Below are 19,500 nucleotides of genomic sequence, written 5' to 3'. Positions count from 1 at the left end.
CCGCCCTCACCGCATCCATGAACCTCTTCTTTGGCCTTCCTCTTCTCCTCCTGCCTGGCGGCTCCATCTTCAACATCCTTCTCCCGATATACTCCGTTTCCCTCCTGTGCACATGTCCAAACCATCGCAATCTCGCCTCTCTCACTTTGTCTCCAAACCGTCCTACCTGCGCTGTCCCTCTAATACACTCATTTCTTATCCTATCCATCCTCGTCACTCCCAACGAGAATCGCAGCATCTTTAACTCTGCCACCTCCAGCTCTGCTTCCTGTCTTTTTGTTAGCGCCACCGCCTCCAAACCATACAACATAGCTGGTCTCACTACCGTCTTGTATACTTTCCCCTTCACTCTTGCAGCTACCCTTCTGTCACAAATCACTCCTGCAACTCTTCTCCACCCACTCCATCCTGCCTGCACTCTCTTTTCACTTCTCTCCCACACTCTCCGTTACTTTGGACAGTTGATCCCAAGTATTTAAACCAATCCACCTTCCCCACCTCAACTCCTTGCAACCGCACCATACCACCACCCTCCCTCTCATTTACGCACATGTACTCCGTCTTTCTCCTACTGACTAACATTCCCTTCTCTCCAGTGCGTACCTCCACCTCTCAAGGCTCGATTCAGCCTGCTCCCTACTCTCCCTACAGATCATGATGTCATCCGCGAACATCATGGTCCATGGAGACTCCAGTCTGATCTCGTCCGTCAACCTGTCCATCACCATTGCAAACAGGAAAGGGCTCAGAGTCGATCCTTGGTGCAATCCCACTTTAACCTTAAACCGGTCCGTCATTCCTACCGCACACCTCACCGCTGTCACACTGTCCTCATACATATCCTGCACGATCCTCACATACTTCTCCCACACTCCCGACTTCCTCATACAATGCCACAACTCCTCTCTTGGCACCCTATCATAAGCTTTCTCTAAATCCACAAACACACAATGTAACTCTTTCTGGCCTTCCTATACTTCTCCATCAACATTCTCAAAGCAAACATCGCATCAGTGGTGCTCTTTCCTGGCATAAACCCATATTGCTGCTCACAGATCGTCACCTCTCCTCTCAACCGAGCTTCCACTACTCTTTCCCACAACTTCATGGTGTGGCTTAACAACTTTATCCCCCTGTAATTTCCACAGCTCTGCACATCACCCTTATTCTTGAAAATCGGAATCAGTACACTTAATCTCCACTCCTCCGGCATCCTCTCACTTTCCAAGACTTTATTAAACAATCTGGTTAACAACCCCACTGCCATCTCTCCTAAGCACTTCCATGCCTCCACTGGTATTCCATCTGGGCCAACCGCCTTTCCACTTTTCATCTTCTTCATAGCAGTCCTCACTTCATCCTTACTGATCCACCCCACTTCCAGATTCACGATCTCCACCTCTTCCAACCTTCTCTCTCTCATTTTCTTCATTCATCAGCTCCTCAAAGTACTCCATCCACCTTCTCAACACACTCTCCTCGCTCGTCAGCACATTCCCATTTGCGTCCTTTATCACCCGAACCTGCAGCACATCCTTCCCAGCTCGGTCCCTCTGTCTTGCCAATCGGTACAAATCCTTTTCCCCTTCTTTTGTATCCAACTTCTCATACAGCTCGTCATATGCCTTTTCCTTGGCCTTAGCCACTTCTCTTTTTGCTTTTCGACGCCACTCCTTGTACTCCTGCCGACTTTCTTCATCTCTCTGACTATCCCACTTCTTTTTAGCCAACCCCTTCTTCCTTATACTTTCCTGTACTTCCTCATTCCACCACCAAGTCTCCTTATCTTCCTTCCTCTGTCCAGATGTCACACCAAGTACCTTCCTAGCTATCTCCCTCACAACTTCTGCTGTCGTTGCCCAATCATCCCACCCATCTTTACCACCATCCAACGCCTGTCTCACCTCCTCCCTAAATTTCACGCAACAGTCTTCCTCCTTCAGCTTCCACCATCTGGTCCTTGGTTCAGCCCTCACTCTCTTCCTCAACCTCACCTCTAAAGTCATCCTACAGACCACCAATCGATGCTGTCGAGCTACACTCTCCCCTGCCACAACCTTACAGTCACTAATCTCTTTCAGGTTGCATCTCCTACTTAAGATGTAATCCACCTGTGTGCACTTTCCTCCACTCTTGTATGTCACCCTGTGTTCCTCCTTCTTCTTGAAATACGTGTTTACCACTGCCATTTCCATTCTTTTTGCAAACTCTACCACCATTTGCCCTTCCACATTTCTCTTGTTGAGACCGTGGTGGATGACCTTGACAAAATGAGAGGGTGAATAGAACAGAGAGAGGGTGAGCAAGGTGCAGCAGACCAGGTTTTAGAACATGAGGGCTGATGCCATCTGGACCGGTTGTGGAATCTGAGTTGAGGTTTGACAGCAAACTCTCCACCTTGTCAGGAGAAAAGGACACAGATTTCAGGAACCGCTTGGTGTGACTGGGTAAAGGTGGGTACAGAAAGCAATGGGTTTGGGACACAACATTCGAAGCAAACACGGGGTTTAGGCATTCAGCCTTTTCACGTGCAGTGTCAGCTGTCAGCCATTTGAGGTAATGGAGGGGGACCATACACCAGAAACAGACTTAACTAGATGCCACCAGGATTTGGAGGAGGGAGACAGGTTTGAGAGTTCAGACTTGAGATGAGAAAGATGTTTTGTGGCCCGCCTCAGTGTAGATGCATTCTTCTTCCGAGCTTTGTGGAAGGAACTGAGATTGCCTTCAGTCGGATTCGCCTTCCATGAGGTGCAGGCAAGTTGTTTCAGGACAACTGCCTCACTGCAAGCTTCAGTGTTCTATGGGTGGGAGGAAGGGTCGGACAACTGAAGATGAGATGGGATGAAATCTGTGCATGAGGGAGAGCATGTTTCTTTGAAAGAATTCCCAGGATGAGCTGATGTTGGAGAAAGTAGAAATGGGAGACCAGTCTTGAAGTTTGATGGCTGCTTGAAGACCCTGCCAGTCGGCTTGAGTGAAGTGCCAGACTCGTCAGCGCTGAGGTGGTTCTCTAATAACAGCGACAACAGAGAGAGGACTGCTTTAACAAGCATATGGTCAGATGAACCCATTGGAGCAGAAGAAGAACAGCAGACATTTTCTCTGGAATTGGTCAATAACAAATCCAGAAGAGATGTAGTACTGTTGGCTGAGATCTGGGTCAGGAAGTTGATAGATTATGTCGGTCCCAATGAGTCACAGAAGTCCTTTGCTGAAGTGCCACGGCAGGTGAGAGAGGTATCCACACTCAGCCAACTGGCATGATGGCAAATTAAGTCACCACATATGAGGAACAGCGTGTTTGGATGAGTGGATAGAAGTTGGTCCATGTTTTCGGCGAGTGAGATGTAAATGGAATCATCACTGGTGGATGGTACAACTCGCATATAAAGAAGAGGTGGGAGCAGAGGGGAAGCCATAGCCAGAGATATGCCTGGGGGAGTGAGGGCAGTGCATCATGGAGAGTGAGGAATGAAGTTTTTGATGAAGAGAGCAACTCCACCGCCAGGACAAGGCTCAGTTCTATCATACCGGAGGAGGGAGTAACCATGGAGAGAAACTAAGGAGTCAAGAGACGTCTTGAAAGAGGAAAGTTTCTGTTAAGCAGATTATGTCTGGTTTGTCAGAGGCAACCTGTATGGAATGATCCGTCAGGTTAGAGCAAAGGCTCTGGATGTTTGAGGTCCACACTGTGAAGGAAGAAGGAGGGGAGGAGGCTTTGTGTGAGGGAGGAGGGGTTGAGATAGAGCTGTTGACAGTGGATGATGGATTGTAGAAGAGCTAGGGTATAGAGGGTCAGATGGGGAGGACAAAGGGCTAGGTGGTGAAGGAATGAGTAGTAGTTGGTAGTAATACAGGGGGCAAAGGGAAGGGGGAGATTGGAAGAGAGAGGTTGGGGGAAGGAGGAGGCTTTGTTGGGGGGGCAGCTTTGAGAAGGGGAAGTGAGGGGCAGGATTTGAAGGGGAGGGATGAGGGGGAGAAAGGTGAGGGGGGAGCTTTTGATAAAGGTGAGGGGGAAGAGTGAGAAGTTTGCTTTGAAGAAGGAGGTGGCGGTTGATTTGTGAGGAAGGAGTGAGAGGATAGCTTTGAGGGAGAGGGGAATATGATGAGAGCAGGCACTGCCATGGGGGAGGAGGGAGAAGGGAGGAGTGGGGAGAGGGGAAGGATAAGAATGGGTAGAGGTATTGTGGAGATTGGGGTTGGGGGGCAAAAATAGAGGAGAAGGTGTGATGAGACTTGAGGGGGAGGCAGCTTTGAAAAGTTGGAGTGGGGAGCGAGATTTGAAGGGGAGGGGCAAATGGGGTGATACTTGGGGAGAAGTGAGGGAGAAAGGTGTGGGGGTGCTTTTGAGAATGGTGAGTGAGAAGCTTGGGGGGGGGGGAGTGAAGTTTGCTTTGAAGAGGGAGGAGGAGGCTGAATTGAGAGGGAGGGGAGACGATGAGAGTAGGCATGGTCATGGAGGAGGAGACAGAAGGGAGCGGTGGGGAGAGGGAGAGGATGGGACTGTACTAGGTAGTGGTATAGTGATAGAGATATTGAGTGTGATCGAGATATTGAGCAGTGTTCTGAATGAGAGTGTGAGATTTGAAAACCATACAGTTTGGGATATCAGAAGGGGAACTGTTTGTGAGACAGAGGACAGTGGAGAAATGCTAGGATGGGAGGGGTAAGGAGAGGGTATACCAGGGAAGGAGTTAGGAGGAGGTAGATTTAAGGAGGTGGGATGAAGAGTTCCTGGCTGATCTTTGAAAATACGTTGTGACGATATTTGCAGTACGTTGAGGGTCATTATCATGTTGGAAAACAGTTATCACCAATTGGCCTCCTTCCTGATGGGATGCCGTGGTGGATTAGATCTGCTAGTACTTGTCAGCATTAATTGTTCATTCAATTCTCACCGAATCACAAATGCCAGCAGTGGAAATACATCCCCAAGCCTGAACCAAATCTCCACCATGTTTCACAGGCTTGGACACAAATCCATATACTTCTCACCAACCCTTCTGACACACTGTATTTCTCTTCTTCCAAAAGTGTCCTATTTTGACTCGTCATTTCAAAGTACCTTTCCCCACTGATTTGCATCCTAACTGATTTTGTGTCTGTGTCTGTGTGTCTGTGTGTCTGTGTGTCTGTGTGTCTGTGTGTCTGTGTGTCTGTGTCTCTGTGTCTCTGTGTCTCTGTGTCTCTGTGTCTCTGTGTCTCTGTGTGTGTGTCTGTGTGTGGCATATTTCAGTATCCTGGCTTTGTAACCTTTAAGCAGAAAGGGCTTTTTGATAGCAACTCACCCATGGAGAGCACTTTTGATGAGAGATCTTCTGACAGTGGCTGAGTGTACTTGGACCCCTAATGCCTGTGCCAGTCCTTGTATCAGTTCAGGAATTGAATTTCATTTTCTATTTCTTAAGGAACTTGTGTTTAAGTTTTGCTCCTTTGTTTTGCTGGTTTAAAAATATATATTAATTTTTGACCTTCCATGCTTCCAAAATGTTTTCTATCTCTGACTTCTCATTATGCTTCTGTATTGTTGCTTGAATACCACTTCTGGAAATGCCTGTTTTGTAGGATAGTTCTCTCTGGGAATGGCCTTCTTGGTGTAAAACTATTATTTTGAGTCTCATGACGTTTGATATCTTGAGCAAGGTGTGGGTTTATATTACCTGCAAGAGAAACTACAAATGGGTTTTTAAAATGTGGTAGACGAAGACTTTTTAACATCATAGAAGCTGTCAGATTATTTTGACAGGAAAAAAAATAACTAATATCAAAAGACTAATTATATATCGGAAACATTGCAGGATGCATGTCACAACCTCCCAATGGAATTTCTCCAGAAATTGCAGGAAAGCATTTCAAAACGGATATGTTGTTTTTTTATGAAAAATATGGTGACGCCAAAATGTTAATTTCATGCATTGATGATGTAAAATACGATTCATTTGTATTTCTTTAATAAAACATGATCCTTATAACACTTTTTATTTATCAAAATCTGTCAAGTGACAATATTTCCAAGTTGGCCTAAGACTTTTGCACAGTACAGTGCTATATATATATATATATATATATATATATATATATATATATATATATATATATATATATATATATATATATATATATATATATATATATATATATATATATATATATATATTTCTTCTTCTTTCAGCTGCTCCCGTTAGGGGTCGCCACAGCGGATCATCTGTTATGATCCGCATAATGATTTGGCACAGGTTTTACGCCGGATGCCCTTCCTGACGCAACCCTGGTCACCTTTTACAACACGGGGATATGGTACACCTATTCTAACCGGGGCATACACCGGGCCCAGTACACTGGTACTCACTTCGCTGACCTCGGAAGGATGACAGGCTGAGTCAACCTCCTGGTGTGTATTAATTCAAGCGGCCAACGGGGCTTGAACTCAGGACCTTTTGGATCCCAAGCCGCTACCCTAACCACTACGCCAACACCAGGCATAAATATATATATATATATATATATATATAAATATATATATATATATATATATATGTATATATATATATATATATATATATATATATATATATATATATATATATATATATATATATATATGTATATATATATATATATATATATATATATATATATATTTGCTTGGGATTATTCACTGAGATTATGCATTTATAGCCTGCACAAGTAGTCAACCAGTTTATTGATAATTGTATTAATTATTTATGGATGGATGTGTGCCAGGTTCCTGTGTGTCCCTATTCACTGTTGGGATATTTTCTAACCATGAACTAAAGTCTTAATGGAATGCGAAATGAAATGGTTCGTGAATTGTCTGAAATGCTTGAAAATGACATTCGGTCATTTGTGATCCGCCATCCAACGTGTCAAATGACACATGGAGCTTTTTTACTCCAGTCCTGGAGAATTGCTAAGTCATCAGAAATGACTGTTTTCATATTTTTTTTTTATTTTTTTTTTCCAGACTGAAACATTTTTACTTTGTCCGTGTAACGTTTATTTCCAAACATCTTCACGAACATTGTTCTTCCTATGATTTATGACGGGTAGTGAGGCAGTTGTTGAACAGTTAGTTTGTTGCACGTCAGGTTGGCATTAATGTGTCACGCACGACCCGATGTGCACACAACTATTAAGGCTTATTTTCTGCAGATTTATAAAATGTAGATTGTATTAAGTGATGATTTTTTTGGGTGGGGGAGTGGGTACTTTCAACTTGTTTTGTCACTGCAGGTCACATTTGGTACATTTTTAAAGAATGTGCACTTTTTTAAAATCCAACCCATTCCTCCCCAGACCCATTGGTCAAGCAAGCCTCCCTGTATCTTGTCCTTCAACTCTGCTGTTGGTGTCCCCCCCACATCCCCCTCCTCAACTGTTTCTTTTGTCCTGATCCGTTCAGTGTACTTATTCTTGCTCTTCTACGAACCTTGACTGTGTCTACAAAGAAAGAAAAAAAATTGCTTCACAAGCCAAAAGAGCGAAGGTCCAACTGACCTGTATTCATCAGTTGTTTTGACGCCACCAAGAATCCTTTTGTATTTAATACGAGGCAAAAATATATTTGGAGAACTTTTCAATTGCAAAATATTTTTCTTCCAGAAGTATTTCTGAAGAATCTTTTTTGCCACAAATCGAAATTTTAAGTTTCTGAATTTATTTAGTTTTTGGCAAGAATACTTGCACTTATGTTGTTTTAATGCTATTTGTATTTTTATTTGATGATGGAGTAAGACATATTTAACTTCTTGGGTGTGCATGTGATCCAGGAGTTGCTTTGCTGCCGTTTGTGGATGAAGAGAGACTTAGGGCTGCGCTTGAGAAGGTGTATCCAGATCTTGAGCCACATGAGGGTGAGTATAGCTCGTGTTTTTTACTCCTTTGCAGGTATTTTTGGTTTCCACAGCTATGAGAAATTTCCGTGTGTGTGTGTGTGTGTGTGTGTGTGTGTGTGTGTGTGTGTGTGTGTGTGTGTGTCTGTGTCTGTGTCTGTGTCTGTGTCTGTGTCTGTGTCTGTGTCTGTGTCTGTGTCTGTGTCTGTGTCTGTGTCTGTGTCTGTGTCTGTGTCTGTGTCTGTGTCTGTGTCTGTGTCTGTGTCTGTGTCTGTGTCTGTGTCTGTGTCTGTGTGTGTGTGTGTGTGTGTGTGGATTTGTGTAAACCATTTGTAATGCAATATGACTGGCGTGGAAGTGTGATTAGGTATACTGATTGCTCCCATTCTCACTGGGAAAGCCCTCACCATGCACTGGTAATATGATCAACATGGTGTTACAGCCTGTCTATACCACATAATAGTAACATTGGATGTACGAAACTTCAGTTCAGCTTTTTGAACTGAAATTGTGTGAAGTTATAAAACACGAGTGAAATGAAAACGTTGATCATGTCAACTAGGTTTTGGTGTTTATTCTTTTTTTGTGGTGCAATCACAGGATGTGATTGTATTTCACACATTTGGCACAGGTTACATATGCCATGATTATTGTAGTGTCGTAATAGTCTTCCAGTCCAAGCTCTGCTGAGCATCAACATCTTTCCCTTTGTTCTAAATCAAACTTGGTACAAGTATGTATAATGATGTAATAATGTGGGCGGAGGCAAATCAGTCGACGTCGCAACGTCGAAGAGCATCGTTCTAATCGATTTTGTCTTTCTTTTTTTGTTTGTGCAATCGGGGCTGTGTTCGTTGCCGTTTGTTTTGTGTGTGATATCACATCCGTTCTCACACACGGCCTACACATCGTTCTCAGTGGCTGCATATCCATCCATCCATTGGGACCATACTCTTTGCAGAGGGTTGGTGCTGCTGAAGCAGTCTCTTTGGTTATTGGACATAATCCTGGGCGGGTGGCCACTCTGACAGTGTCCCAGCAAGCGGGAACTCATTTTGCCGACCTCGGAAGGATGACAGGCAGAGTCAACCCCGCCTGGTATTAATTCAACAGCTGAGGGGGATTTGAACTCAAGATCCTAGGATCCCAAGCCCACCACCCTAACCATTAAGCCATTACCACGCATGGTGCTGCATATGGCGAGTCCAAATAGACAGAGATGAGGGTTGGTGATGGAGGGGGTTTATCATCTCCTAAGGTAGGATTGTATAACCAACATTCACATCATTTTCAAATATGTGACACCTTCCTGTAGTTTTTAGCTCGCCTGTTCGAAGAACAGAGAGCTACAGTGATACCCCTGGCGTCAGTGTGAGCGTGAAAATGTTCAAGTTTTTGGTGCGTTATTTTTTCCTTTCTAATGTTTTTATCTACCACACTATTTTTTATACGCCCGATATATAAACATATATATATATATATATATATATATATATATATATATATATATATATATATATATATATATATATATACATATATATATATACATATATATATACATATATATATATATATATATATATATATATATATATACATATATATATATATATATATATATATATATATATGTATCGGGGCGTATTTTGTGATACTGGTCGTCCATCCGTCCGTCCGTTCCTGTCCGCACTCTAACTCCCAAAGTTTTCAACTTTCATGTTTCATATTTGGTACATCGGTACAGACTGTGGAGATGGTGTGTCGCGACATACGTTCGTCATTTAAAGTGGTTGCCATGGCAACCAGGATGCTGTTTTCCATGAAGTAGCACAATTCTGTATATACCTTCTTGTTCGGGCGTATATTGTGCTCACTTGTGCTCTTGTTACTGATTACAATATACAAATACATATCTTGCTTTAAAATTATTTGGATCAGACTTCACTGCAATGCTTTATAAAAAATATTAATTATTAGACTAGTCTTTTAAAAACGATAAATGTATTGTTGCGGATTCGCGCCCGCCGGCGTGCGAACGGCCACGTAACTCGAATCGCGGCACGTCGCCCACCGGACGGACAATCCCGTCGTGACCCTCTCGGACTAACGCCGGGAACTAGTCACGGGTGGGCCTTTCGGCCTCACCACGATCGTGCCAATCGGCCCCCCGCGTGGGATAGGGTTGCTCGCCAAATTCGACCTACCTAAGTACCCACACGGAGGGTAGACCGGGCGATCGCACCTCGCCGCAGGTCGACTTCGGACACGGGCCACTTTAAGCGACCCGTTCCGTACTATCGGGATAACCGAGCGGTGTTATCGTCAACCTCGACGGTTCAATTAATTATCGGGCGTTTTAGCCCACGACCAACCCTTTACGTGAAGTAAGATGGAGATTCAATAAAGGAAAAGACGAAGCGAAACGGGAAAAACAGTTCAACATAAAGCACATTTATTTCGCGATGGCACACGGATAGCACACATATACAATTATACACCAAAAGCAAATGTAAAAGAAGAAGAAACACACAATAATGCACAAAAAGCAAATGTAAAAGCAAAACACAATGCAGATCTAACACCGACTACCGAGCACACGGCAACACTTATACAGTTTTACTTCACAGACGGCGCCGACAACACATATACTCAAAGCAAAAGAAAAAGACCACCCTCAAGGATGATGGGGGCAGACGGGCCTGGGGCCGAGACCGCGTCGGGCCTACCCGTCTGATGATGAGCCGTAAAATGGCGGTGGCGCCCCGACTCCGCGGGCCTCGCGGACAGTGTCTGGAATGGGGTGGGAACGGGGCCCCCTTCTCGCACTATCTCAGCGCGGGGGGAAACAAGAGGGGGTTGTTGATGCTCGGGGGAAGGAGGATATCTCCCTGGCTTGGGTCCCGCGACGAGCGTCTCCACCACGACCTCGGTCGCGTTGCCGGCCTCTCCTCTCCGCAGCTCCCCGACTCTGACACGAGCACCCCCTCGACTGCCTTCGCCGCCGCCACCTCTCCAACTCTCCACAGCTCCGTCCAACTGCCTTCTCCGACTCCTTTCTTGACTGGCTCTTCCCAACTCAACTCCGAACCGACTGTTTGGCGAGCGAACGCGGCCCTTTATAGCCCCCGGGGCTTCGCTCCTTCACCTTTGACCCTTTACCTCTGACCCTTCACCTCCGGCTGGCTCCCCATTGGACAGAGGAAAAGTGGGCGTGAATGCTTTTTGATCCATGAATCTGCATATAGCGATATTACTCCGACGCACCTGGAGGCGGGGCCAAATCGCCCCATGCTCACTGATAGGACGGAACAGAAGTGGGCGTGAGTCGTTTTTGATCCGATTGCTTCGGAAAAGCTGGTGTTTTCGCACCCCTGCTCGGTGCGCGCCCTGCACGAGTCCAGTATCGGTGCCCACAAGCGGCGCGGAAATGGCGGTGATGCGATGGTTGCGAGGGCGAGTTGTGACGGTAAAGGTCGTGGCTGTTGGCGTTGTTGTTGTTGTTGTGAAGCGGCGTTGCGGCTGGTGGTTGTTGTGTGATGGCTGTTGAGACGTGGTTGGTGGTGGTAGTAATGGTAGTAATGGCGGCTGGTCCAAAATAAAGATAGTAAAAGAAAAACGGCTATCTAGAAGGGTCGCAGCCCGAATGAATGACATTTATTCCCTCTAAACAACGGGTTTGGGCCTAACTACACATATACTTAGAGATATCTCACCTAAGGGACCTGAATGGTGGTTTGCGAATTTCGTCAACCACAACAGTATAAACAGGCAAGCATTGGGTGACTTTGACACCAACTCTGGTTTTATGTAACGTTCACAACAAAACGTATACAAACAGATTTAACTGCTTTTCACTTGTTTATTTCACATCCAACATGGTGCCTGCTGGCTGCATAAGGCGAGTCCAAGTACAATACACAGAGAATGAGGGGGGAGGGTTAGGGTTGTTAGGGTTAGCGTGAACTATTGTAGTTTGGGTTAGGGAATAATGGAATACAACGACATCCAATAAAACAAATTGTTTTTAAATTAATAACTTATTTTAACTGAAAATATGTTGGGCATAGTGGCATGTGCCTGTAGTCCACGCTAATAGATGGTGCAAAACAGCCCAGCCGATACGATGGCTCCCAAACCTAATTGTCAGATCAGGCCAAATCAGATCTGTGACATGCTACGGGTAACATGTAAACCCATACTCACCTGTTCGTGGTTGAGTGTCGGTGACTAAACCGGCTCCTCCCACCAGGTCCCCCTGGTGTGGAGGGTGTATGGATATGGACACCCAGCAAGATTAAATATAAAATCTGTCAAAAGGCGGAGGAGCTCTTCGTGAGCCAGTGGCCATCCATATATGGTGCCAACTGCATCTGTGGATGTCGTCCTGCAGTTGGTTACCTTCCCTAGGAGGTTGGTAGCAAGATTTGTCCTCCAGACACCACAAAACACTTCATTCCACAAAACACACTGAGGTGTAAACCATTTACATATATCTTAAAATATTTCTCTTAAAAAGATCTCTGGGTGGTGCTGAGGTGTCATCCACCAGACAGCGGTCTCCTCAGGTTAACCTGAGGCAGTCCCTTCAAAAGAGTGCCTGGAATGTCAGATCTTGAAGAGATGGGGATAGGCCACGCATCTGCTTCGAGGATGGCCAGACAGAGGCCCCTGGAATACTGGCGGAAAGGGGACGCTGCGATGCACTGTGGCGCATGCTCCCCATGTATGTATCAACTGAAAATATTGTTTGTCCAGAAAAACATTGGTCCCGACCATTCTTGATAAAAGAGGTTCAACTGTATTATAATAATCTAAGTTATCTTATTCCGTCACATTGTGTCCTACTTGTGGTGACATTCATGATTGAATTTCTCCAAACATCCCTGTCCTGCACTGCTTTCCGAAGCTCTGGCAGAGACAGCTTGGTTGCAGCTTTTACCCCATCCATCAGGCATATACATTGTCTGCCTCTTACTCTTCTTTCCACAACCATACCTGGCATGGTTGACTACTCTCAACTTTTGTTTTCTTAACACATGATGTGTCCAAAGTATGGCAGTTTGTTCTCACATCATCACTTCTTACGTTCATGGTGGTCTAATTTCTTCGAACATTCTTTTTCTTTGTTTCGTCTTGCAGCCATTGGAATTCTTCACAGTGGTCTCCAACAACACATTTCAAAACCATCCATCTTCTTCCTTTCTTTCTCTTTCACTGTCCACGACTCGCATCCATACATTACAACTGAAAATACCAGAGCATTCACGAGCCTCCGCTTGGTTCGTATTGTCCCATCTTTGTCCTTCCAGATCTTTGTCAATCCTGACATTTCTGTTCTCTCTAATGCTAACGGTCTTAATTTCTCCTCCACATTCTCCTCTCACTTCAATCTTAGAACCCAGGAAGATTAAATTTTCCGTAATATTCATGTGATTGTCTTCCAATCTGAAGACGTTGCTCTTCTCAGAAATCGACAAAATTTTCCGTCATTCTTCCACCTGTTTCTTCTGTCAGATATTTTCCTGTTGTACTCTTAAGGACCCCGATGCTCGACGAGCTTTCCCGTGATCACTGATCTTTATAAAAAAAAAGATCTCTTGTTCTTCCCGCTCTCTTGTCACTTTCTGTCCCTATGGCATGCCACTGAACTCTTTGTTTTTCCTCACTTGTCATCGGAAATCGGCATTTAGCCTCTTGATGTCCTCTCTTAATGCACTTTTGATGTTCATCTCTTCTTCTGTCTCCAATATTTATTGCCTCTTCTGAAAGCCATTTAGCCTTGTGCTGATGTTTTTTGCCTCTTCTTTAACAATGCCTGCAATCTCTTGCCAGAATTAGTCTGGCAATCTGTCAACAAAGTCCAGCTCTTCAAAGGGGTTTTAAACTTTTATTGCATATTGTTACCTCTGCCACAAAGGTGGACGGAGGTTGTTTGCACACCTGTCTGTCTGTGAACAGGACATCTCAGAAACTTATGGACGGATTTGGACGAAACTTGGTGGATAGGTGCTTAGGTTTGTCTCTATATCTCTATCTCTATCTCTATCTCTATCTCTATCTCTCTCTCTCTCTCTATATATATATATATATATATATATATATATATATATATATATATATATATATAGATATATATATATATATATATATATATATATAGATATATATATAGATATATATATAGATATATATATATATATAGATATATAGATATATATATAGATATATATATATATATAGATATATATATATATATATAGATATATAGATATATATATATATAGATATATAGATATATAGATATATAGATATATAGATATATAGATATATAGATATATATATATATATAGATATATATATAGATATATAGATATATATATATAGATATATATATATAGATATATATATATATATATATATATATATATATATATATATATATATATATATATATATAGATATATCGAGTGCAGCCTGTGGCTGCTGGTTGCATCATTGGTTGGGACGTGGCTATGCCGCTGATGCAGTGTTCCCCTTACCAGTACACTGGTACTCATTTTTCTGACCTCGGAAGGATGACAGGCTGAGTCAACCTCCTGGTGTATTGTAATTCAGTGGCCAACGGGGCTTGAACTCAGGACCCTAGAATCCCAAGCCGCCACCCGAACCACAAAGCCAGCACCAGGCTTAGGTTTGTGACTCGGATGAATTGATTCAATTTTGGTAAAGATCCTGTTCCTATATTAATAATGTTTTCTCTAGAACTGCTTAATCAATTTATGTGAAACTTCACATTTATGATCTCGTAGTGATGGGGAGTGCATGTTTTAAATTTCACCTTGATCGGACGCATGGTCTGGCAGCCTGAATTATTTAATTATTGATGTGTTCTTTTGTTTTTGTTTTTTCTGAATAAGGTTCACTTGGCTGTGCCTGGATGGGTTTGAGGGTAGAGGAGTAACAGCTGAAATGTGAATCCTATCCTGGTTCCTCCTGATGATTTCATCTTTGCGTTTTGCTTGTTTGGGTTCCTTCTGATTATTGCAAAGCAGGACTGTACCAATTTGATTTGAATTGAATATATTTTAATCCCATTCCAAATTAAATTGAATAGTAATTTTATAAAACGTCATGGGTCAGGGTCAGGTGTCCGATCAAAGCGGGGTTTCATTAACGCATGGCGTATTGGTACCCGGTCATCACTGCCAGCAGTTATAACGTGGCAGTTCTAATTATGTCTCATTAATTATGTAACACAGCAGTACACAGACACCACACAAAAGAAGTCCTGGTGAGGGTCTGTAATCTCTGCTCTTTTTCTTGTTTATATATGCTTTAAAAGTCATGTTTTTAATTTATTTATTCATTGTTATATATATATATATATATATATATATATATATATATATATATATATATATATATATATATATATTTTATTTTTCCACAGGCTTCTCTTCTCCATCTTTTATTGATTAGAATATAGTCAAGCTGATTTGTATATTGCCCAACAGGTGAAGTCCATTTGTACAGTCTACACTTGGATTGCTTGAACCATGTGTTTGCATTTGTGAGCTCATTCTGCACAGAGAACTCGAGCATTCCCTCCCCTGGCTCACTTTGGATACCAAGTCCGTGCTTTCCTGCAATCCCTGGTGCTCCAGCTTCTCCAATTTTTGCATTCCATTCTCCCATAATAACTAAAACATCACCTTCCGGCACTTATTTTACCAATTCCTCCACATTTTCTTCATCTGCTGCAGAAGTTGGAGCACATATATCTGAATGATGGTGGTGTTCACTGCATATCCTTTTAGTCTCAGTGATCATTGACGAGGTTCTATCCCAATCCTGACTCTGCTGTCTTCTTATTGTAAATCATGCCACTCCATTTCTAATACAGCTTTTGTGATCAGAAAATAACACTTTGTAATCGTCGGATTCAAGCTGCCCCCAAACCAGTCTATCTAAGTTCACTTTTCCACAATATTTCAATTATTGTCCTCTTCATCTCTCTCTCTCTATTACATTGAACCTTTATTCCCTGATTAATTTGCATTGCATTCCATGTTCAAATTTTGTGAACTTTTGAGAAGCTCATAGTTCGACCTTCAGTTCTGGTGACCTCAGCGACTGTGTTTCCTTGCGGTTTTGATCCAGTCCCGTAATAACGGCCATTCCTACTCGTCATAACACTTTGTTCTTCCCCAGTAGCCATTTGAGTGCTTTCAAACGTTGGGGGTGGGGGTGGAGCGGGTCATCATCTGGAACCATAGCTTTATATCTCAGATTTCTGATCATGATTGTTTTCTTCGCATGTACATAGGTGGTTTGCCATTGCCTTCTTCCAGGCAGTGTATATACTAGACCGGTGATCCCAGCCATTGTTCTCCATCAAAGAATCCTCTGCTGAGCATCAAGGCCATGCAGCCATTCCTGGCAATATGTATCAGCTGCCTGCATGACCATCCACCACCTGCTCCCGGGGCTTCACGTAATGCTGAATGGATAGCTATAATGGGATAGTACACCTTGCCCAAGGGTGACCTATGGATTAACGAATGCAAAGACCACCTCATTGAAAAAGGATTGCTTCCTTTAACCCGTTAAACCCGAAGCCTTTAGTTTCAAAACCTGAACCGCAAGGCAGCGGTGGATTTTGATTAAGTTTCCTTCTCCTAGATGAGATGATCTGCCGACCAAGGCTAACGAGCCCCATCTGCCTGAAGCAACTGGTTTTCAGATGCCAGTGATTCGCCTTTCACCTCTACACCCGTTAGGGAAAACAATCCCACCATGAGACGGTCGGTGCGGGGTGAGACTGTCAGAGGCTGTTTGGGACGCTGAGCCATTGGAATATTTTATACACCTTGAGAACTCATCAATGTTACTCCATGGCATAAAATAGTCCATGAGGGTCGTGTACTGTATTATAATTTTCTTAGTCCATGTATTTTAATAGATTTAAATTTTTAAAAAAGTTTATTCAATATTTCTGTTCATGGAAGAGCACGTGACATTGTAAATCCAATGAGGACAAATACCTCCAAGGCCAAGCACGTTATATACCATTATTCTGGAACGGCCTACTTATCCAGATTCTTGAATAAGAATGCTCCAGGCAGCTTAGCCAGCACTTGCCGAGATTTAAATAGATTTTCCTTTATTTACAACACCACAAGAGTGCCCGAAAAAAAGAAAAAGAAAAAAAAAAAAAACTTGCTTTTCCATAAAACCACATGACCTGCCAGACCGGGAAAGAGTCTCTCCAACGCCACGCATGGGCGGAGCATAAATGCGCACGTGGCAAGAAACGAGTGGAACATGAATATGCATGAGACAAAATCTGAATATACATTTTACATTCAAACTTGGTTACATCACAACCGTAAATCAATTTTTTGATATTCACTCGTTTAGACAGCTTTTCCTTGCGTTAATGCTGTGCTTTATACTTTTCTGTGAAATTGGTCTGTCTTTACACAGTGTTGAGAAACAGCATTGGCAGTGACATGCTGTTTGTTGGAGAGCCTCACCCACTCTGTGACTTCCTCCTGGGCCTCTATGAGTGTGGATCCTCTGATGACGAGGTATTCCTTGAAGCAGAACATGCCTTAAGTTGACTTGCTGAAGACTTCATTGTTTACTACTCTTTGCATGAAAGTTTGATGTTTGCTCCAGCATTTGCTCTTTGCTACGCCTGAATCGTCTGTGTCTCCTTTTCTCTGCTGTGGTGAATGTGTGCATTCTTCTTCACTTGTTTCCCCTTTGACCTACTTTGTCTGTTGACCCTTTGACCTGTGTTTTTGCACTCTTCAATGAGCCTCAACACCTAAAAAAAAAAAAAGACCGTTTTTACAGCCATTTTTCCCTGCTGTGCAGGGGTTGGCTTTTTCTTGAGGCAATGTTTTATGGCCGGATGCCCTTCCTGACGCCAACCCTGGTCGCCTCTTACGACACACAGGGATATGGTACACCTATTTTAACCGGGGTATAAACCGGCCCAGTACACTGGTACTCATTTCACCGACCTCGGAAGGATGACAGGCTGAGTCAACCCCCTGGTGTTAATTCAGCAGCCAATGGGGCTTGAACTCAGGACCCTTGGATCCCAAGCCACCACCCTAACCACTAAGCCAACACCAGGCTTAGCCTCAACACCTGTATTTGCAAATTATTGGTTGCTTCATAATTGCATCATTTTTGCGGGGTTTTTTTGGGGGGGGGTTTTTTGCTTTGATGGTCCCAAAATGAAAAGGGAAACAACTTGATTTTCAAAGACATTAACTCTTATTTATCTATTTCTGAACCAATTTTTTTTTTTGTCAGCAAATTCTAGACAGGATATGGCTGCAAACATATGAATTACTGGGAAATTCGTTCAAGTTCCATTTGATGCTTGACAGTATCATTTTCTTTACAAGAATACAACTTGGTATAAAAGGTGAAAATATTCAATTTTTGTAGTTTGGTTTTTAGTTTCCCTCCTTTTAGCCTGGCTTTGTCATGTTTTCATTCCGTTCTATGACAAAAAACATCTAAAACCTGATTCCACACGTTTTAAAAAAAAAAAAAAACCAATAAAGCACCCAGCTTTGAGAAATGAAGGCACCATCTGCTGGTATATCTGCCCTGTGGGCAAAACTCAGGTCCTCCGACATAGCTTCCTGCTGGGCAGCCATAATCATCCGTGGTGCCTTCTCTTTTTTTAATGTGGATCTTCCCAACTACAACCATTTTTCATGCCTGAAACACAATTTCCTTTTGCTTTACAGTTTTCATACTGAAGGCACAACTGACGAGGTCTTTCACAGAACAATGGTTACTTTCATTTTTATTTTGAGAGAAGCTGAATGGCATACAACCAGGTGCCTTTTAAATTTTTGGGTTTGTAAAACGCATTAACAACAAGAACGGCACTCGGTAGAGCGTACACCTCTGCTCAGCTAAACAGTTGATGTTTTGTATCCCACTGTTAGACCAAATCTGCATCTGGACCTCAACCAAAATCAAATCGGCTTGTTCTTGTCACCTATCCAACTCATTCACCAAGTTTTGTTATAATCTGTCCACAACATTTTGAATCTCATGCTATTTATCGTTTTTGCCCCGATCTCACAATGGTGAAGAATCACTTACAAAATTATATTATCAGTATCTTCACCAAAATCGAATCTATTTGTCCTCGTTACACACACAACCTGTCCACCAAGGTTCGTCCGAATCCATCCAACTTTTTGAGAAGTCCTGCTCACAGACAGACAGACGGGTGAAAATATAACCTCCATACACATTTGGTGGTGGAGGAAATGAAAATGGCAAAAATTAAAATCACAAAGTAATGGTTGAAGGATTTTGTCGTCGTATGATGTGTGCCGTAGTTGAATTGTAAAGTTGAATTTTTGGAAGCATTTCTTTGATTGGGAATTTTGAGCTGTTTGTTTTTGTTCACCAGGCAGTTGAGCTGACTCCAAAGCTGTGCGATGGCATTGCAGGAACTGTGAAGTTGGATGAAGCTCCAATGGTGCCCAATAAGTAAGTCATCAGTGGGAAATAAATTTACAAGCAATATTATTGGGTGACCTTCCTGATTTGGTTAGCCAGTGTGGCCTCCTTTGTTTGGTGAATTCTTATTCATGAC

The 19,500-nt window shown here is 42.9% G+C and overlaps 2 protein-coding genes across 2 annotated transcripts in view; one reads left to right on the top strand and one right to left on the bottom strand.

Annotated features, from left to right (window-relative positions):
* LOC147019634 (5'-3' exoribonuclease 2-like) overlaps positions 1-19,500 on the bottom strand; it is a 164,248-nt gene that overhangs the window by 9,982 nt on the left and 134,766 nt on the right. The window lies entirely within an intron of this gene.
* Positions 7,737-19,500, top strand: part of LOC147019635 (5'-3' exoribonuclease 2-like) — a 24,319-nt gene continuing 12,555 nt past the window's right edge. The window contains exons 1-3 of the mRNA XM_085894195.1: positions 7,737-7,877; positions 17,346-17,449; positions 19,315-19,394. Of these exons, the coding sequence (XP_085750321.1) occupies positions 17,372-17,449; positions 19,315-19,394 (158 nt within the window). The 5' untranslated portion in view covers positions 7,737-7,877; positions 17,346-17,371. The remainder of the gene's footprint in view (positions 7,878-17,345; positions 17,450-19,314; positions 19,395-19,500) is intronic.

Source organism: Eptatretus burgeri, chromosome 9 (genome assembly GCF_056783735.1).
Source record: "Eptatretus burgeri isolate ZD-2024b chromosome 9, Ebu_testis_v1, whole genome shotgun sequence".
Lineage (NCBI taxonomy): Eukaryota > Metazoa > Chordata > Myxini > Myxiniformes > Myxinidae > Eptatretus > Eptatretus burgeri.
This window is presented reverse-complemented; position numbering and strand designations above follow the sequence as displayed.